General features: G+C 45.1%; 1 protein-coding gene across 1 annotated transcript in view; it reads right to left on the bottom strand.

Moving 5' to 3' along the window:
• The window catches only part of LOC126094539 (semaphorin-2A-like), an 807,492-nt gene that overhangs the window by 53,336 nt on the left and 731,135 nt on the right, over nucleotides 1-23,021 (bottom strand). The window contains exon 6 of the mRNA XM_049908969.1: nucleotides 13,483-13,753. Within this exon, the coding sequence (XP_049764926.1) occupies nucleotides 13,483-13,753 (271 nt within the window). The remainder of the gene's footprint in view (nucleotides 1-13,482; nucleotides 13,754-23,021) is intronic.

Genomic DNA, 23,021 nt, shown 5'->3' with positions numbered 1-23,021 from the left:
GTGTTATTATATAACATGGGGTGACCAGCAATGTTCGGCAATAGCACATCTATTTGGCTGCTGTAATCGTGTGTGCCGTTTATGCTCAGTACATAGGTCCTCCACGGTCCTGATAGTTTGACCAATATATGCCACGCCGCAGCTACAAGGAACACGATATACACCCGCCCTACGCAGACCAAGAACAGAACTCAAAAGTGCTCTAATTTTAAATGGTGGTCGGAAAAGTGAAAGTGTTACCTGGCTGAATTCCCGGAAGTTATTTGAAAGTTGTATACGCCAGAAGAAACTCAGGACTCATATAAAATTAATTTTGTTTTTTGATGAACAGGAAAGTCAAAAACGCTTTTTTTAATACCATTTCATAGTTGTTCAGTACGCCCCCCTTGAGATGCACGGCATATGTCAATGTGGTATTCAAATTTTTCTCACACTGCAGCGACCATGTCTTGTAAAGCTTCCACAGCTGCTGTTATGCGATGTCTCAGTTCATTCATTGTTGCCGGTAATGGAGGCACATGAACAGAGTCTTTTATAAACCTCCCCACAAGAAATACTCACACACATTCAGGTCCGGTGACCTTGGAGGTCAGTAATGTTAGTCTGAATCATTTCGTCCAGTGCGACCGATCCATCGTTCAGTAATCCTTTGCTTTAAAAATTCCCGCACTTCCAGATGCCAGTGTGGCGGTGCCCCATCCTGTTGGTAAATGAAGTCGTTCGAATCAGTCTCCGATTGTGGGGAAAGAAAGTTCTCAAGCATATCGAGATATGTTCTTCCTGTAACAGTGTTCTCGGCAAAGGAAAATCGACCATACTCCTTTTCCTGTCAAACTGCATACAACACATTACATTTTGGAGAGTCCCTCTCATATTGTACAACTTAATGTGGTTGTTCCACACCCTACATTCTCACATTATGACAGTTCACCTTTCCATTTAAATGGAATGTTGCCTCGTCACTAAACACTAAGTGCGGAGGAAAACTGTCATCCTCCAAATTGCCAAGAACAAAATTACAGAACTCCACACGTCCTTGTCTGTCAGCTTCACGAAGAGCTTGCAGCAGCTGCATTTTGTATGGTTTCATGTGTAAACGTCGACGCAACACACGCCAGAAGAACATTGGGAGCATGTTGAGCTGTCGAGCTGCACGCCGAACGGATTTCTGTGGACTTCTGTGAAACTATGGCGGATGCGTTCGACGTCTGTGTCAGACACTCTGCGATGGCCCGACGATTTGCCTTCACACAAACAACCTCTTTATCGGAACTGTTGATGTCTTCGTCTAATGCTATGTGCTGTAGGAGGATACACTCCTTACCTAGTACGAAAGTCACGCTAAACACTTGTTACTGATCCGCACCGTGCAAAACGTAGAACACAAAACTCTTTCTGTTGTCCCGACACCATTTTTTCCAGAACTGAAGTGGGCACACACTGCTACTATCTAGCGGGAACCATGTGAAACTCCAGGGTTTGCTCTTTCCAACAGGGCGTTGTTCACGCACATATCTCAAATAACGTAATAGTTACGATTTTTCTTTAAGTCGGATGATTCTTTTTGATACATCTTGTACTTTATTCACGTTAGCATAAGCAAACTGAATCTCACCAACGGCGCCGATTGCAGACGATATCAAATGGGTTGCCTGTCTTAAAGAGCATGAAATATTTTGTGGTTCAGTATTACTTTGTCCATTCTGTACTGCTCCTTCATATTGTTCTTCATCTGTCAACTTTCTTTTCTTTTTTTTACTTTCTTCTATTCCGACATTTCAAATTCATTCAGTTTCCTCTTCAAAGGATTTCTAAGTCTCGACGTTTCACTTCCATACAATGCTGTATTCCTGCGATAATTTTCAAGAACTTCTTCCTCAGTTCCATGTCAATTCTGATACCAACAGAACTTTCTTACTCTCTTCGGCTGTGCCAGTCTAATCTGACGTTTGATAAGGCCATTTTAAATTATGTCTCTTGCTTTTCGTGACAACGACGAATGCTGCAGACATCGTTTCGTACCTTCCTCCAATCACTGTACCCTCCAGAACACCTTTGACGACCATAAAAGGCACATTTATACAGAAACAGATGCAACGTAATCTAGATTATTAGGCACCTACTGGCAAGGACTTGTCGTAGAAACAAGTAACAACAAAGAAAACGGTTAATAATAATAAATATCAGTAATCGTAGATGATAGGAGAAAAAAAATTAAAAATCTCACTTGACCAAAAACAGAATAAAGACAGATATCTACATCTACATATATACTTTGTGGGGCACCATATGGTGGTTGGCGGTGGGTATCTTGTATTTCCTTTCTTGTCATTTCCTTTCCCGTTCGACTCGCAAATGGAGAACGGCTGTCTGTATGCCTTCGTAATACCCCTACTTCCTCTTATACTGTCCTCGCGGTCCCTATGCAAAGTGTACACTGGCACCAGTAAAACCATTCTACAGTCAACTGCAAATGCCTGCTCCGTAAATTTTCTCAATACTGTTTCGAGAAAAGAACGTCGTCTTCCATCCACGGATTCCCGTTTGAGTTCACGAAGCACTTCTGTAATACATGCTGAACGGAACCATGGTCACAAATCTACCAGCACACATCTGAATTGTCTCGATATCTTCCTTCAAACCGGCAACCTGAGTATGCCAAACACCCGCACGGCATTCAAGAATAGATCGCAGAAGTGTTCTATACGCGATCTACTTCTAAGACGAGCTACACTTCGCTAAAATTCTCCCAATAAATCCCAGTCGACCATGAAACGCGTACGTTTCATAGGCAGCGATGGCGAGCCATGAGAATCTCTGACCGGAGAGCATATAGTCAGTTCAGTTGCGAGAGAGTAATAGCGCGGAGAGTTCAGTTCTGCTGCGAGAGAGTGGTGGTACGTAGTGAGTCGCGAGAGCATGTGGTACATTTTGCGAGTTAGCAGTTGTGTGTGACGAGTCGGCGGGCGTCGACATGGCATTCTGGTCGAGATTCAGGACGAGGTATATTTTTTAAATAAGGTAATGAAGCAGCTTTGCGCTCAGCTAATAATGTATTGTAATGGATCTTAAGTGTAATTAATTTGTTCAAGAATCGCCCCAATAATAATTTTGTTTTTAAAGCAACCATTTTTAACAAAGAAACCTTTTTTAAAATCATATTTCCCTTGCATTTCCTTAAAGAAAAGTTTCCCTTAAATTCAAAATATATATAAATATATATATATATATATATATTTGCGATGCATTTCCTCCAAGCTATGGCGAAAAATAAGAGCAGATGCAGTTTTATTGAGGTAAGAATAATTTGAGTTTAATCAGGGCCTAAAGATAGACATTTCGGTCTATTTGCGTTTTCATTGTCAATGAGATTTCATTCATTTCTTATTAAATTGACTTTCATTTTTTTGGGGAGGTTACACTTAGCACGATTATAATTGTCATTTCAGATTATTGTCATTATAAGAAAATTTCTCTGGGAGGTTACACGATTATCTCATTTCTCTCTTACATTTTCTCTGGGAGGTTACAACCATACAATTGTCTACGATCGTGATTGTGACAAGCAGCATATAATGATGATGAAAATTAGGAGTGGCGGTGCCAGCGCCTACTGAATTAGCTTACGAACTCCTGAAATTGTGGAACTGAGTACGCAAATTACGGAAGGACGGATATAATGCCGATGCGAGATGGATTTGAAAATTAACGCTTTAACCATGCACCATCACTCCCATGAAATTTAGCTAAACATAATATTTCATTAATTACCGTTTCTCGTTATCACACCCAATTATTAACTTTGACTGTTTAAATCACTTTTTATTAAAATGTTACTTCTATAACTACTTCTTATCCCTATGTCTTCACACATATTATTAATTAATTACCTTTCCTCCTCACCATTGTCCCTGCTTTACTTACAACGTCATGCTCACATTTCATTATGCGATACTGCTCCACGTAACTTCAATACTTAAGCACGAACCGAACAGTAACTGACTACACAAAGCAGTTTATTCGCCGGACGTCATCTAAGAAACTTCATGTCGAGTAAAAACACCGCTGCAGGTGTATGGTTACCTTATTTAAAAACCATTACTGGTTTCGTAACGTTAGTTACATCATCAGGTGAAGTCAATTACATCATGATACCGGAATATGATATTAAACTTTCCCACGGTTTTCTAGAAGAAGAGTACAGGGCAGCGATGCGCTCCGAGATACATAATGCTTCACTGAAACTACAAATTAAGAGTTCATTTGTTTGTTTCGAAGTATGTGGCTTCCTGTTATCACCTTCCGTTCACGTAATCGTTCCCAACTGTATAAATTTGATCGTTGTTGATTTACTCCGTAAGTCTAGGATCCAGCGATCATTAAAATTGCTGATAGGACAGGAGTGTCACTAGATAACTTGTTCGCCAGATTGGGACGACAACAAGGCGTAAGAAGGGCGTACAGTAGTAGCCACTACAGAATTTGGCGCCCATTGTGAAGGCGGCTAAGCAAACCATTGGAACCTACACGGACGGAACCAGTATCTTTGTCTACTAGCTCTGACTCTATTCCGATACACGAAGTGTAATCAAAAAGGAACGGAAATGTTTTAATTTCACAGACTTAATACATCCGACTTTCAAATATTTTTATCATGTTGGTACATATGTTCCTCCTCTATGTTTGCGTTTTTAGCTGTTTTGAATATTTACTTTATTGTAGACATTCGAAAAGTTATACGCATCTTCTCGAGCTCGATAAATTTTTATTTTGTAAATAGATGGATCAAGGAATTTGCATTAAGTTTTGTTTGAAAAAAAAAGAAAAAAAGAAAAAAGGGCAGCAACGCATAAAGTTATGAGTAAGACTAGAGTTCACTAGTCGCATAAGCATTTCAAGGAGGGTCGAGAAGACGTTAAAGAAATCAGTCGTCCTGGACGCGCCCTAGCATATCAATTACTGACAACAGTGTGGAACAAGTGAATAAATTAGTTCTGTAAAATAGACTAATCACCATCAGAGAGGTTGCTGATGATGTTGGCTTTTCCTTTGGCTCATTCCAAGCAATTTTTTCGGATCTCTTGGGCATAAAACGTGTAGCAACAAAATTTGTTCCGAACTGTTATGTGCTGAATTTCGACCAACGACAACATAGCTGAGGAACTGATGAATATAGTCGACAACGATCCAGAGCTTCTAAAGGTGTTCATAGGCGGTGACGATACATGAGTGTACGGGTGTAATGTTGAAATCAAGGTCCAATCGTCTAAATGGAAGTTGCCTGAAGTGTCCGGGCCGTAAAAAAAATTGATAAGTGTGATGACATGTGAGATGTTTCTTACTGTTTTCTTTGATTACAATGGGACTGTGTATCATGAGTTCCTGGCTTTTGATGCTACGATCAGTGAGGAATACTGCCTGGAATTTATAAGCCTTTTGCGTGAAACAATTTAAAGATAGCAATCAGAACTGGGGCACAACCACCCGTGGAAATTGCATCGCGATAATGCTAGCGCATGCACCTCAATGACTATTCATGATTTGTTGGCAAAAAAACGTTAATTTTACATCAGCCACCGCATCCGCAGGACATGGTTCCCTGCGACATCTTTCTATTCCCGTGGCTGCAGAAAGCCATGAAAGGACTTTATATTACCACCACTGAAAACCATAGCGAAAAGTGAGCTCCCGAAGTGCTTTCAAGACTAGAAAAAGTACTAGCATCAAGTGTATTATATCAGTGGGGGATTACTTCGGAAGGGGGAAAGTCGATGTAGATAAATAGAGATCGTTCAAGGAAAACAAAAGGTGTCGTTACTTCTCGATCACACCGTGAACACTCCGATTCTTCAAAATTCACAAAATTCTTCTTCACTTATCTTTAATCTGCTGGGTTTACGTAGAAAAGAATCACGCCTAGACATAATATAAATCATACCTTCTGTAGGGTTCAGGTGTACTGTTGTTTACCTTTGCTTGACGCTTCACAGGAGCTGGTGGACTGCTTTTCGCCTATTACGATTGTCCAACTTTTGTTGCCAATTATACGGAGGAGCTAAGACATTACGACCACTGCCCACACAGAGACTTATGGCTCCATGCATACGAGCGATTTACTATCGCGAGCTCGCAGCATTGTTTTCTCGAGCGTTTCTGCAGCGCATGTGAAACTATGGACCGGCCGCGGTGGCCGAGCGGTTCTAGGCGCTTGAGTCCGGAACCGCGTGACTGCTACGGTCGCAGGTTCGAATCCTGCCTCGGGCATGGATGTGTGTGATGTCCTTAGGTTAGTTAGGTTTAAGTAATTCTAAGTCTATGGGACTGATGACCTCAGATGTTAAGTCCCATATTGCTCAGAGCCATTTGAACCATTTTTTTGAAACTATGGAGCGGTACACACTGCGGCCTAGGCGCTGCAAACTTGGCGTGAGAACGCGGCAAGAGAATTGTACTCGCCTAGCACTCACTACGTTTACATGCGATATATCTTCCGAAAGACGAACATCGAATACGGGAAACCATTTTTCGCTGTCGTGTTTACACGTTAAGGTCTGAAGAGAATTTGCTAGCCCAGTTAAATATGGCGTCCGGAGAACAGTTGATCCAGTTAAGGCAATCGTAATTTCTCTTTACTTAAATATTAGAGGTGGACAGTTACGTGCTCAGTCAAACATTTCTGTTTCTCTTTCACTGAACAATCAGTCCATATTAACTGAATATTTTGAACACAAGACGTAACCTGACAACAAAAGCTCGTTTCAAAAACAGTTGTGCGTTTACTTGGGACCGAAAATCGATTGCGGATGTGGGAAACCGGCAGCTAGAAACGTATTCCCAGAATCGATTTCGGAGTGTTTACTTGACCAACAAGAAGCAGTATTGTAAAATCGGTTTACGAAATCTGGTTTTGGGAGCCCAACGTAAACGTAGTGACTGCCGCACCGCAGCTGATTGTCGTTGGAGGGCAGCGCACACGATTCGTAACAGCTGTCATCAGTCGGCCATGGATTCAGTCGATTTGAACATGGAATTGTTCACTGAAGAGCTGAAAAAATAGCGTGAAATATGGGACACATCTCGCAAGGAGCATCGAGATGGGATTAAGAAGAGAGTTGCATGGTTTAAACTAAGACTGTTAATATATTTAAAAACATCGGGAATGCAATACATAGACATTTAAAAATACAGCGTAAACGGATCTCGATATGTCGAAAAAGGTATAGATATATCAACAGAAAAATATCGACTATACACCTAGAAAAATATGGACTCATTGTAAATATACTGCCGGTTTTAGAGCTCTATATTTAAGTGTTGATTTACAATTACAATATCCTGTACATCAACAAGCTAGCAGCCTATCTGTCCCCCGCAGAGCAACAGTTAAAAGGAAAATCATGCAGGTTCACGCTTGGCGATTGACACTTTGCTAACTGTATGCAAGTGACACGATAAAAGGTGTACGAAGGTGTACCAGTGTTCAGCGCACATTGTACGACATGGGTCTCCACAGCAGACGACCTCTACACGATCCCATGTTGATTCAACTACGTTGTCAATTACGATTGTAGTGGCATGGCACCACTGAAATTGCGTCGTGGAACAATAGCAGCAAGTGACAAGGTCAGATGAATTACGTTTCTCGTTTCACCACGTCTATGGCCGTGTCAGGATATACCGACATTCTGAAGAATGGCGGCTCGAAAAATTGAAGTGCGTCACGGACGCAGGCTGTCGGTGGTAGCATTTTTGGATAGCTGATATTCGCCTGGGCGTCCACGGGACGTGTGGTAGTAATCGAAGGAACCGTCACAACCGTGGACAACGTGAACTTCGTAGCGGACCACCTGCACACTTTCATGCTTTTTGTCTTCCCCGACGGCGACAGCGTGTTCCCAAAAGGGTAACCGTCCGTATCACGAAGTCAGAATCGTGCTACAGTGACGTGCTACAGTGACGTTGCAGCCTGGCGATCAAATTTGCTTGATCTGAACCCGACGAAATAGATCTGGGGCGCATCAGGAACCAGCTCCGTGTCCAAAAACCACTGGCCACTAATCTACGGGAATTGCGTCTCCTATGTTAGTCATTGTGGTGTCACCGCCAGACACCACACTTGCTAGGTGGTAGCCTTTAAATCGGCCGCGGTCCGTTAGTACACGTCGGACCCGCGTGTCGCCACTATCAGTGATTGCAGACCGAGCGCCGCCACACGGCAGGTCTAGAGACACTTCCTAGCACTCGCCCCAGTTGTACAGCCGACTTGCTAGCGATGGTTCACTGACACATTACGCTCTCATTTGCTGAGACGATAGTTAGCCTAACCTTCTGCTACGTCATTTGCTACGACCTAGCAAGGCGCCACTATCATTTGCTATTTATCTTGTGATGCATGTACCGTCAGACCGATGTTCACCAATTATGGATTAAAGTTAAGTATTCCAACAGCTACGACCTTTTTTGCTAAAGCCTAACTTCATTAAATGTTCCAGACCTCACGCCAGCCTGCGTGAGCTTAACGCGTGCCTTTCGGCTACCAATCATAGTGGGTTGGCTGTCTTGCCAAGTCACATCAGTCATACGGTGTCACACACAAACCTATGAAATTATAACAAGGACTTGTCGAGTCAAAGACAAGCAGATGTTGATGTTGGGTTTGTGAGGCGCTCAACTGTGCGGTCATCAGCACCCGTACAAAGACCCAGTTTTTACACAGTTCAATTTTTACACAGTCCAACCTAGCGACTGTCACCAATGATGATGATGAGTTGATGAGGACAACACAAACACCTAGTCCCCATGCACAGAAAATCCCCAACACTGCAGTGAATCGATCCTGGGAGCCCGTGATCCACAGACAGCAACGCTTGCCACTAGACCACGAGCTGCGGACTTACAAAATTCTTACCGTACGGCCTTTCAGAGGTGGATCAACACGCTATCAAGCAGGTTCTCAAATTGATTTGGTCCTTCTGTATATGGCTTTCACTTTAAGAGTAGTTTCCTTTATTTGACTAATAGGTTACAGCCTTCTCAAATTCATCTTTGTCTGTAGGATATGTACCAGAAGTTCCCGCTGATTACGTAGTATATGTTCTGTAAGCGGCGGACACACACGTATTTCTTCAGCCTATGGTGTTTAACGAGTTACGACAGTTCCTTTACTAATATTCGTCATTTTCACCACGGGAAGAATTATACGGACTTCCACGCAGAAATCGTCTGAACAGAAGTAAGGCTTCAGGCGGCTGCTCTACGCTCGTGCGTAGGGCGCGCGCCGCCTTGATCTCGCGGCGTACACACGTCAGAGCGCGCGGCGGCAGGGTGGCAGCACTGCGGCGTGCTTCCCCGCGGGGAGTCCCGCGACGGAATGCGCGCCCTTTGTGCGGCGGGCGTCGCGGCTGACGCGACGTCGCGAGCACAGGCGGCGCCGGCGGCCTTTGATGTGCGACGCGGCGCACATCAGACGCGCCTCCAGCCGGCAGCTGACGCTAACAGCTGGCCAGCGCCGCTATAGACGTACCCGCTGTGTCGCTAAAGCTGCCGATGTGACTCACTGCTGGTCTCCATTCCGTCTACTGCACTGTTTGCGGTGCTAAAACACTGCACTACAAAAAAAAAAAAAAAAATTCGTCGACAAGGAAAAAACGAGAATGTCTCCCTTCCAGGAAAACGGAACCTCTCCCGACATTATGTGGGAAACCGGTGCTAGCTGTTACACGGAGCAACTTGCTACATGTGAATTTTGAATTAACCGCTGGTAGCAAAACAATTTCCATCCGGTGGATGGTAAGGCTTCAGGCGGCTGCTCTACGCTCGCGCGTAGGGCGCGCGCCGCCTTGATATCGCGGCGCACACACGTCAGAACGCGCGGCGGCAGGTTGGCAGCACTGCGGCGTGCTTCCCCGCGGGTAGTGGCCGAATGCAGGTGGTCGGTATTATAGGGACCGGGAGAGGAAGTGTTCTTTCTCAGTCTGTTCCTAATTTTTTTCTTTTCCGAGTATCTTTTCTGACAGCAACATAGTCTTTCTTATACCAGCGAAAGTGCTGCATCTTCTGAGAGTCTTAACTCCAGGTAATTAATAAAACGTTTAACATATTACCAAAATTAAAAATTAATGCTGTGTCACAACCAGCCACGTGTCACGTGCAGTATGTTACCGTGTTTTCCCACTGCGAAGATATGAGAAATTACAAAAAGAAAGCCCCATACCTAAAGAAACACACAGCGAAGTGGCAAAAGAAGTAATCGCTTGTTCTTCAATGAGAAAGGGCGCTAATAAATATGGAATCAATTTATGATGCAGCGGCGAAAAGACAGTTATCTTTCAGTGCAACAGAGAAGATGCACACAAAGACAAAAGAAGTATAAAAGATTTCTATAATTTTAGATAACATTCCTGGTAAATAGCAATCTGTTAGTGAAGTAAAATTATCAAAAAAGCAGTCTCGCACGGTCACTTATTAAAAATGTGACCGGTTTCGGTGTCTAGTAGTAGACCATCTTCAGATAATGCACCATCAGGCTGACGGTGATGACGTCTGGAACAGTTCTGCCGGCCCCACGTGCAAAAGAATTTCTGAAGAGAGAGTTCATCTGACAGGGAAGCCGATTGGTTGTATACTGAGTGTACTGAACCCCATTTCAAATTAGTGCAGCTACGAAATGGTTTCAGCACACTATGCGTGCAGAATGCACTGATGATTATTGCGGAAATTTTCATTAATACGAAATCTGCAAGTTCTCCACAACACTGACTCTTCAAAATGTCAGATTACTAATATTTTTTTTAAAACAAAACGGCCTTTCTGTAATACTGACAAGAAATTACATGAAAGAGAAAAAAACGTACATAATACTGTAACATTTTTCATCAATATTTCTTAGGCTACACTATGTGTAACAACTTACCCCACCCATGCCCCATTGTGGGGTATATATTTAAACGGGCGTGAACGGAAATGATGTCAAGTCAGTGACTTTCCTGAGAGCTGAGCACAAGTAAATAAAGGTGTGATGAATCTATAATAATGGTGCAATATTTTCATGTATTTCGCATAAAAATATCTCAGAGACCTTCTTGTGCAAAAATAACAATATTCCTGCCCTCTCCTGGTTATGCGGTCATAGTGGTCAATGTTGCACTGTGAAAATATTAGTGTACAAAGTAAACGGTAATGCTTACACAGCCTTGGTCAATCATATTTTTCCTCGAAATTGTGAATTTTGTCACTTCACAATGAAAGCAGAAAAGGACGATATCACTCATTCCTGTGCGATGAATTACCAGACAGCCTGGATAAAGTTAGGCTTGCAGAAAGACGACTGTAATTGATGCACGATGGGACATCAACCCATTTTCTACGAGACCTGCGACAATACCTCACCACAACGCTTCATGGGTGACTGTTTGGTCGAGGATGTAGGATAGCACGGCTTGCTTACCGGAACTGCCCTGGCCAGCACATTCTCGAGATCTCTCACCAATTGAAAACGTCTGGTCAATGGTGGCCGAGCAACTGGCTCGTCACAATACGGCAGTCACTGCTCTTGATGAACTGTGGTATCGTGTTGAAGCTGCATGGGCAGCTGTACCTGTACACGCCATCCAAGCTCTGTTTGACTCAATGCCCAGGCGTATCAAACCGTTATTACGGTCAGAGGTAGTTGTTCTGGGTACTGATTTCTCAGGATCTATGCATCCAAATTGCGTGAAAATGTAATCAATTGTCAGTTCTAGCATAATATACACTCCTGGAAATTGAAATAAGAACACCGTGAATTCATTGTCCCAGGAAGGGGAAACTTTACTGACACATTCCTGGGGTCAGATACATCACATGATCACACTGACAGAACCACAGGCACATAGACACAGGCAACAGAGCATGCACAATGTCGGCACTAGTACAGTGTATATCCACCTTTCGCAGCAATTCAGGCTGCTATTCTCCCATGGAGACGATCGTAGAGATGCTGGACGTAGTCCTGTGGAACGGCTTGCCATGCCATTTCCACCTGGCGCCTCAGTTGGACCAGCGTTCGTGCTGGACGTGCAGACCGCGTGAGACGACGCTTCATCCAGTCCCAAACATGCTCAATGGGGGACAGATCCAGAGATCTTGCTGGCCAGGGTAGTTGACTTACACCTTCTAGAGCACGTTGGGTGGCACGGGATACATGTGGACATGCATTGTCCTGTTGGAACAGCAAGTTCCCTTGCCGGTCTAGGAATGGTAGAACGATGGGTTCGATGACGGTTTGGATGTACCGTGCACTATTCAGTGTCCCCTCGACGATCACCAGTGGTGTACGGCCAGTGTAGGAGATCGCTTCCCACACCATGATGCCGGGTGTTGGCCCTGTGTGCCTCGGTCGTATGCAGTCCTGATTGTGGCGCTCACCTGCACGGCGCCAAACACGCATACGACCATCATTGGCACCAAGGCAGAAGCGACTCTCATCGCTGAAGACGACACGTCTCCATTCGTCCCTCCATTCACGCCTGTCGCGACACCACTGGAGGCAGGCTGCACGATGTTGGGGCGTGAGCGGAAGACGGCCTAACGGTGTGCGGGACCGTAGCCCAGCTTCATGGAGACGGTTGCGAATGGTCCTCGCCGATACCCCAGGAGCAACAGTGTCCCTAATTTGCTGGGAAGTGGCGGTGCGGTCCCCTACGGCACTGCGTAGGATCCTACGGTCTTGGCGTGCATCCGTGCGTCGCTGCGGTCCGGTCCCAGGTCGACGGGCACGTGCACCTTCCGCCGACCACTGGCGACAACATCGATGTACTGTGGAGACCTCACGTCCCACGTGTTGAGCAATTCGGCGGTACGTCCACTCGGCCTCCCGCATGTCCACTATACGCCCTCGCTCAAAGTCCGTCAACTGCACATACGGTTCACGTCCACGCTGTCGCGGCATGCTACCAGTGTTAAAGACTGCGATGGAGCTCCGTATGCCACGGCAAACTGGCTGACACTGACGGCGGAGGTGCACAAATGCTGCGCAGCTAGCGCCATTCGACGGCCAACACCGCGGTTCCTGGTGTGTCCGCTGTGCCGTGCGTGTGATCATTGCTTGTACAGCCCTGTCGCAGTGTCCGGAGCAAGTATGGTGGGTCTGACACACCGGTGTCAATGTGTTCTTTTTTCCATTTCCAGGAGTGTATTTGTCCAATGAATAACTGTTTATCATCTGCATTTCTTCTTGGTGCAGCAATTTGAATGGCCAGTAGTGTATAACACTTTTCTGCCATGACTTACATCAGGAGTGGGAGAATCACTGAGCGCCTGGTATCAGCTCTACACTATCTACAGTGATGGAAAGCAACTAGTGCGTGCTTTTAAGAGGATAAGTGATATTTTGTCTAGTGAGCTTATAATTCTGTTGAATACTACATGTGTTACGGGACAAGTATTTTTTCTCTTTCTGAAGATATTTGTGTGAAAACAACTTTAGTAGGGAGGGATACTCACTGTCGAGCCACTTGGAGTCGTACTTGAGGGTCCTCTTGAAGGAGAACTCGCGGCGGCCGGTGGTGAGGTTGTGCAGGTCTGTGCGGAAGATGACGGTGTCTGCCTTGGTGAACTCGGCGTTGGTGCCGCTGTAGAGGCCCGGCAGGCCGCCCGGGTTGCCGCGCTCCACCCACACCGCCGTCGAGTTGTCCGCCGGGTCGTACGGGCACTTGGCCACGCCCGTGCCCACGCCGGGCACGTGGTCGCGCCGCGACAGGTGCGTCAGGTTCGCCTGCAACACACGGGACCATCTTTGTTTCTGTTGTGTCGACCAACGTCGACAAATACACATCGAAGTTATAACGCTTATCCGACTGAACAGAAACTTCACAATTAACGGTGCACAATTTCCAAGCAAACAGAGCGGCGTAATTATAGAAATAAATCTGCATAGTAATCTGATTCGTAATTTTACATACATTAAGTGCAGCTGGCGATCACAGCATCACTATGTGCTTATAGATTAAACTTACATTACTGGCCATTAAAATTGCTACACCACGAAGATGAAGTGCTCGAGACGCGAAATTTAACCGACAGGAAGTAGATGCTGTGATATCCAAATGATTAGCTTTTCAGGGCATTCACACAAGGTTGGCGCCGGTGGCGACAACTACAACGCGCTGACATTAGCAAACTTTCCAACCGATTTCTCATACACAAACAGTAGTTGACCGGCGCTCCCTGGTGAAACGTTGTTGTGATGCCTCCGTGTAAGAAGGAGAAATGCGTACCATCACGTTTCCGACTTTGATAAAGGTCGGATTGCAGCCTATCGCGATTGCGCTTTATCGTATCGCGACATCGCTGCTCGCGTTGGTCGAGATCCAATGACTGTTAGCAGAATATGGAATTGGTGGGTTCAGGAGGGTTATACGGAACGCGGTCCTGGATCCCAACGGCCTCGTATCACTAGCACTCGAGATGACAGGCATCTTATCCGCATGGCTGTGACGGATCTTGCAGCCACTTCTCGATCCCTGAGTCAACAAATGGGGACGTTTGCAAGACAACAACCATCTGCACGAACAGTTCGAGGACGTTTGCAGCAGCGTGGACTATCAGCTCGGAGACCATGGCTGCAGTTACCCTTGACGCTGCATCACAGACAGGAGCGCATGCGATGGTGTACTCAACGACGCACCTGGGTGCACGAATGGCAAAACGTCATTTTTTCGGATGAATCCAGGTTCTGTTGACAGCATCAGGATGGTCGCATCCGTGTTTGGCGACATTGCGGTGAACGCACATTGGAAGCATGTATTCGTCATCGCCATACTGGCATATCTACCGGCGTGATGGTATGGGTTGCCATTGGTTACACGTCTCGGTCACCTCTTGTTCGCAATGACGGCACTTTGAACAGTGGACGTTACATTTCAAATGTTTTACGACCCGGTGCTGTACCCTTCATTCAATCCCTGCGAAACCCTACATTTCAGCAGGATAATGCACAACCGTATGTTGCAGGTCCTGTACGGGCCTTTCTGGATACAGAAAATGTTCGACTGCTGTCCTGGCCAGCACATTCTCCAGATCTCTCACCAATTGAAAACGTCTAGTCAATGGTGGCCGAGCAACTGGCTCGTCACAATACGCCAGTCACTACTCTTGATGAACTGTGGTATCGTGTTGAAGCTTCATGGGCAGCTGTACCTGTACACGCCCTCCAAGCTCTGTTTGACTTAATGCCGAGCGTATCAAGGCCGTTATTACGGCCAGAGGTGGTTGTTCTGGGTACTGGTTTCTCAGAAACTATGCACCCAAATTTCGTGAAAATGTGATCATATGTCAGTTCTAATATAATACATTTGTTCAATGAATACCCGTTTATCATCTGCATTTCTTCTTGGTGTAGCAATTTTAATGGCCAGTAGTGTAGATGAACGAAGTCATGGGATACCTCCTAATATGGTGTCGGCCATCCTTTTTCCTGGTGTAGTCTGGCACCTCGACGTGGCATGAACTCCTTAAGTCCTTGAAAGTCTGCTGCAGAAATACTCAGTCATGCAGCCACTACAGCCGTCCATAATTGCGAAAGTGTTGCCGGTGCGGGGTTTTGTACACGAACTTAACTCTCGATTATGTCCAATGAACGATCGATGGGATTCGTGTCGGGCGATCTGTGTGGCCAAATCATTTGCTCGAATTGTCCAGAATGTTCTTCAAACCAATCGCGAATAACTGAAGACCGGTGGCAGGGCACATTGTCATCCATAAGTTGAAGTCGATGAATGGCAACAAATGGTCTCCAAGTAGGCGAACATAAACATTTCCAGTCAGTGATCTGTTCAGTAGGACCAGAGGACCCAGTCCACCCCAGGAAAACAAAACCGACATCATTATGAAGCCATCACCAGCTCCTGCAGTGCCTTGTTGATAACTTCGGTCTCGTAAACTGACATGCGGCCGGGAGAGCGGTGTGCTCACCGCACTCCTCTCCAATCGTCATCCACTGATGCCTGTGAATGGAGGCTGACACGGCGGCCGGTCGGTGCCGTTAGGCCATCATGGCCTGTTCGGACGGAGTTTAGTTTGTTGACAACTTGGATCCATGCTTCGTGGCGTCTGGTTTCTCTGAAAGGGCACAGCCAACTTCCTTCCCAATCCTTCCCTAATCCGATGAGATCGATGACCACGCTGTCTGGTCTCCTTCCCCAAACCAACCAACGAACCATCGTGGCGTCTGCGCCACACTCGAACCCCACCATCAGCTCTTACCAACTGTAATCCGGACTCAGTTCATCACGCCACAGTTTTCCAGTCACCTTGGGCCAAAACGTTATGACCACGACCCCACCAGAGGCGCTGTAGACGATGTCCTGCTGTTAGCAAAGCCACTCGCGTCAGTCGGATGTTGTCGTAGCCCATTAACGCCAAATTACGCCGCCCTGTCCTAAGTGATAGGTTCGTCGTACGTCCCACGTGGATTTCCGAACTTACTTCACATACTGTTGCTTGCGCTTACTTCACATACTGTTGCTTGTCTGTTAGCACAGCCAACTCTACGCAAGCGCCGCTGTTCTCGATCGTTAATTGAAGGATGACGCCCACTGCGTTGTCCGTGGTAAGAGATAATGTCTGAAGTTTGAAACACTTGGCACACTCTTGACATTGTGGATCTATGAATATGAATTCCATAACGATTTCCGAAATACACTCCTGGAAATGGAAAAAAGAACACATTGACACCGGTGTGTCAGACCCACCATACTTGCTCCGGACACTGCGAGAGGGCTGTACAAGCAATGATCACACGCACGGCACAGCGGACACACCAGGAACCGCGGTGTTGGCCGTCGAATGGCGTTAGCCGTCTTCCGCTCACGCCCCAACATCGTGCAGCCCGCCTCCAGTGGTGTCGCGACAGGCGTGAATGGAGGGACGAATGGAGACGTGTCGTCTTCAGCGATGAGAGTCGCTTCTGCCTTGGTGCCAATGACGGTCGTATGCGTGTTTGGCGCCGTGCAGGTGAGCGCCACAATCAGGACTGCATACGACCGAGGCACACAGGGCCAACACCCGTCATCATGGTGTGGGGAGCGATCTCCTACACTGGCCGTACACCACTGGTGATCGTCGAGGGGACACTGAATAGTGCACGGTACATCCAAACCATCACCGAACCCATCGTTCTACCATTCCTAGACCGGCAAGGGAACTTGCTGTTCCAACAGGACAATGCACGTCCGCATGTATCCCGTGCCACCCAACGTGCTCTAGAAGGTGTAAGTCAACTACCCTGGCCAGCAAGATCTCCGGATCTGTCCCCCATTGAGCATGTTTGGGACTGGATGAAGCGTCGTCTCACGCGGTCTGCACGTCCAGCACGAACGCTGGTCCAACTGAGGCGCCAGGTGGAAATGGCATGGCAAGCCGCTCCACAGGACTACATCCAGCATCTCTACTATCGTCTCCATGGGAGAATAGCAACCTGCATTGCTGCGAAAGGTGGATATACACTGTACTAGTGCCGACATTGTGCATGCTCTGTTGCCTGTGTCTATGTGCCTGTGGTTCTGTCAGTGTGATCATGTGATGTATCTGACCCCAGGAATGTGTCAATAAAGTTTCCCCTTCCTGGGACAATGAATTCACGGTGTTCTTATTTCAATTTCCAGGAGTGTATTTAAAGTTATTCTTCACAATCTTGGCATCCTTCTGAAAAAACAGAAGGATAACCTAATGTGAGGCAATATTTACCTCGTTTCTTTGTCACTTGTTCACATAGTTTCTTAAAAATAATTACTGACTTTGCTCGCACAAGATGGCTGTCTTCTTGTGGTGCGTTCAGTTACATCCATTACTATTGCTCTGTCGTTCTTATAAGACTCTGCTGATAAATTTGTAAAAGGCCATTAAAACACATCACAGTCAATTCTGCTGTGCAGTAGAAAAAGATGGCGGCCAGAACACAGCTCGTTTCTACTTAAGCATCGATGTGGCGATCCTGTTGTTACTTGTGATGTCTTCTGCTCATGTTGTTGACGCATCATTGATTTCGTTCGACGAGATACATCAGATTGAGAGACACTGTGCTTATTTGCTGTTAATGACACCAACATATAATTATATGAAATAATAACAAACATGTTACTACTGGAACAAAGAATCATGCATATTACGAACTGTCCCTCTTAACTATTGTTAAACTACTGCACAGAGGCTGGTTAACAGCAATAGCAATAACTTTGTAATTTTTAAAAATCTGTTTGTTTATTTTTTTATCTGATCAGATGAGGTCCTTCAGGCCCTCTGTTACATCGAACTAGGTTTCACAAACAGTACATTTTTCTCCTCATAGTTACGTAAGAAATAACAATAATTTTAATATGACAAATAGTAATGAATGATTTGACTGTAGAGACAATGTGAACAAATAGCACTGAATAGAAGCTAGTACAGTTAATACTGGTAGTACTTATACCACCACTGCTTCCAATAACAACAATGGTAATAATGATGACGATAGTGGCAGATATAAAAGAATTTATAGATATACATAGTAGATATTGTCCGATATAGCGAGTTCTGAGTAAGGGAAATTGGGAAGATGTGGTTGGAAAGAAAGTTACAGGGTAACGAGAGTCTACAGGGAAAATGGTAGTCATTATTATTGCTTCAGTAGGGACAATGGTAGTCGCTATTGCTGCGGCAGTAGATATGACAATAACTGTCTTCTAAAACTGTAGATGTTATTCAGGTCCCTAACACAATGAGGGAGGTTATTCTAGAGTAGGATTCCCGTTATTGCAAAGGACATGAGAAAGTGGTTGAGCGATGAAGTGGAAAAGAAGGGATTTTGCCCAAATGGAAACGGGTGTTTCTGCGATGTTGTTCAGGCAAGAGCGTTAAAGTAGAGGAGAGATGAGAGCGATAATTTACTTTGATAAGACAACAGAGGAAACAGATTGTGTGGAAATCTCTGTACTCATCTGCACGCAGCCAGGTTAGCTATGCATATGATGCTGAAATATGATCAGTCGAACGTCACAGATAGCTCGAACAAAGGCGTTCATAACCAGTTCCAGGCTCCATGAGCTTTCGTGACAATGCCCCCACAGTATTAGTGGTTGCACAAGTTCCTTTTTCAGGTTAAGAAGGAAGAACTTTTTAAATTTTTGTAGGGTATGGAAAAATGCTGATTCCTTCTTGCGCATTGCATTTACGTGCTCAGTTCAATTTATATTTTTGTGGTATCGATAGCTACGATACCGACACCGACGAGAGCGCCCTCTAGCCGGTGCTGTGGAGGTCTAGAGCTCCGCGACTGCTTCAGCCCATTTGATCAGGTGCAGCCAGCCAGGACACTTCGATTCAGCATCGCAACTACGTACAAAGTTATGTATTCTTCTTGTTAGAGTAAAGATACTTTGACAAGCGGTACCGACGTAATTTTTGTTTTTCCTGTTCCTACCCGCACGCCGCCTCCTAGGCGGGATACAAAAATCTTCACTGAAGGATAAAAATTGATATTTGTCCCATTTAGGATTACAGATGGTATGAATTGCCGATCTTTCTGGTGAATAAGCCTAGAATGACCAACCAGTACAGCTTAAGTTTAGGATGGGTTGAGCTTAAAGTCGATATTCCGTGCCCACTTTGGAAATGCAGACGGGTCAGTATTAAAATGCTCGATAGCTCTCTTCAGGTTTATTATTTTGCACTTAGTTACAACCCGAGGTCATCAACAAATATGTGGTACATGCAATGATGTACAAGATGTCACATCACAGACACGCAATGAAAATAGTTTAGGACCTAATACGGAGCCCCTGCGCAGAATTGATATTTCCTGCCTCCGTTGTGACTTTACGGTGCCGGGCAGGAGGAATTGCTGGCAAGGCGTCAGGTGTCAGGTTAGAACGAAACAATTGCACTGCACTTTGCGAGAAATTTATGCTACTAAGTCTGTCGGGAAAAATATTGGAGTCAGTAATGTCAGGCGCCTCTGAAGTCTAAGAAGCACACGATAGTCACCTCCTGCCCATCCACTGCAAGCTTCAGTTCATCTGATACCTTTAGTAAGGCAGATGTTGCACTCTGATGTTTATGGAAACCCGATCGGTATTCGTCTAGCATGTTGTTTGCAGTTAAGCAGTTCCTTATCTGGTCGCGGACAGTGCAGGGAGAATGCAAATACAGCGTTAATCAGAGGGTGTGGTGGTAACATCCTTTTTTGGTAGCGGCTTAACTAGCCCCTTTAACATGTGGTTAACGAGTGGTTGAAGGTACCTGCTACAGGCAATAATGAGCTTCATCATTTGGACTGTGTTGCCATAATTTTTATACAACCGTTATTAATTGCAAATCGTCACACTCTCTCTGTGTTAATATACACTGTCCAGTCACACAATACCTTTCACAATAACAATATCATCCAGTGAATGCTACGAAAACATTCCTCAGATCATAACGCTCCCTATCTTGTTGTAGGATGTTTTATTTCAGACATTTCACGCCGTACACGCCAACGGCCGTATGTCCTATGGAGCATAAAACGTGATTCATCTAAAAAGGCCACTTGTATCCACTCAGAAGACGTGTGATTGCATTATAGGCTTGCTAATTCCAGTCTTCGTCACTGATGAAAAGCACTCTGCATGGTACTCGTTCATGAACCAGGCGCCGGGGGCGCGTACGCAGCAACGTTAGCACTGCGGTTGTCGAGGAAACACTGCTGGTCGCCCCTTGGTTCATCTACGTGGTCAGTTGTTCAACAAACGTTGTTCACCTCTGGCCCGTGGTACAACAAAGTTGTTTCGGCGCCTGTTTTGGACAGAGCCCTTTTTCCATGCGCGGTATGGCAAGCGAACGGTTTACGAATAGCCGTTTCGTAAGTGCTTCCACCCTGGATCAGAAACCCAACTATCACGCTCTTTACAACGACCGCACTGTGCATCCACCCACCCTCCCCCTCCCCCTAACCCCCCCTCCTCCCACCGACACGATTTATACACCCTCCACTGTCAGTGCTGCCACCTGACTTCTGTGAGTGGTTACTGCACGCTGACGTCGAACATAGGCGGTGGTCACATTACTGTCACTGGACTGTGTATTTCATCGGCCAACTTCAGAGATGCATCAATAACGAATGAACAAGATATCGCAAGTGACAGATGACACCAGGATCGACACATTGATATTTAAATTCAAACAAGGTTTGTTTTGACCGCCATCTTGTTTCTACTGTAGAGCATAGTTGATTGTGTGGTGTTTTAAGTGGTTACCAAGAATCAAAGAACGACGGCAATGGATGTAACTGTACACATCTCAAGATGACAGCCATCTTGTGTGAACAAAGTCAGTTATTATTTAGAAAACGCTGTGTGAATATCATAGTAGCAGACGAAGTAAATATTGCCCCACGGTGTGTTATCCTTCTGTTTCTCCTCAGGAAGGCCACAGCACTTGCCAAGACTCTAAAGAACTAGTTTAATACCTATGAATATATTTGTATTGCATTGTTACCTGAAGATCATGTTTGTGCCTCGAAACACGTCGCCTTATTGAGTAATTTAAGTAATCAAGGAAAATTTCTTACTGGTAACGATTTCGGGAAAACCCTTCCATATTTTTGAAACTGTAACGGTCATTCAACCAATTCGAGTTTAAATTGTTGTATTAAAAAAACACGCAGTATGAATGTTCCATAATTATTGTGGAACATTACTACTATGTATTCAAGTTTTAATATGTCTATGTTCCACCAGGAACCGACGAAATATTCCATAAATATTAAATTTTTATCGTCATATCTGATGGCTTTGAGACTGAGGATGACCATGGTCAAGAAAAAAGATTCCTTCTCGTTTCTGATACTGCGCTGCTTCCTTTGTGTGCCAAAATTAGTGAATACGCTGATTTCATAAAGTTAGCTCTCCAGGGCGCCAGCAGTGAAGCTCTGTCTCGTTCTGGGCTGGCCTACCTTGTTGGTGCATTTGCAATGAGATCAGGCTGTTCCTACCGAGAGGCACAGCGAAGTATACGTATCAGTTTCTACAGTAACGGGAGGAAACAGTGTTAATGGCAAGGATTTGTGCCCAAGCCAATCAATGTCTGACTACGATTAGCTCAAAGATTTAACAGTTTCGAAGGCTTGCTCTGAGGTCATGGAGTAGGGTGTGTTTCACAATCCTTTTTGAGGCGCCAGGCAGGAGTTCGTTTTCAACAGTTTTTCATCTGCCTAAAGCAAGAATTGTATTCCAAGCAGATTGGTATAATTATGCAAATGTGAAGAATTAGTTTGAGATCTTAGCTATATTTCACTCCGCAAGAAAGAGTTTTGTCAGCAGTTGCGATTTCTGAAACCGAGAATGCTGAAGTGTGAAGGGTGTTTTTATTTCGCAATTCCTGTACGTTAATTTACAGAGTCAACAGCCAGTTACAGGACATTCTGATTGACAAATTGGAACTGAGGAAGTAGGCTAAAGTGGACATGAGCCTTTTCATTTGTACGGAGACCAAAATATTTCTTTGGGATATCTGACTTTATCGGAGATTCCAAGGAACCTGCATGAATCAGCTGGAAAGGTTATGAGGAAACTGTTCACCTCGTGTAGTTTCCGATCAAGTAATCATATCATCGTGTTTCTCTCAGGTCATTCAAACAACAAAAATGGACATTTCACTTGCGTATCAATTGAAACTGTTTAATCTTGTCTCGTGGATCATGGTGCTGTTAGATTTTTTACTGTTCTGCGATGGCTGGAGGTTCATCCAGACTACCCATTAAATGTTTCCATTCTGAAAGGCGACATAACTACCATCTGTAACGAAATCTTGTCACTCGCACTCAGTAAGGGCTACGTTGCTGATGGTAGTAGGGATATTTCTTTTGGGACTTCACAACAAAAATGATAAGACTATTGAAAGTTATTGAAGGAATGTAAAATGAAGTGATGATGATGATGTTTTGGTTTGTGGGGCGCTCAACGGCGTGGTTATCAGCGCCCGTACAATTTCCCAACCTTTGCTCAGTCCAATGTCGCCACTTTCCT

Source organism: Schistocerca cancellata, chromosome 8 (genome assembly GCF_023864275.1).
Source record: "Schistocerca cancellata isolate TAMUIC-IGC-003103 chromosome 8, iqSchCanc2.1, whole genome shotgun sequence".
Lineage (NCBI taxonomy): Eukaryota > Metazoa > Arthropoda > Insecta > Orthoptera > Acrididae > Schistocerca > Schistocerca cancellata.
This window is presented reverse-complemented; position numbering and strand designations above follow the sequence as displayed.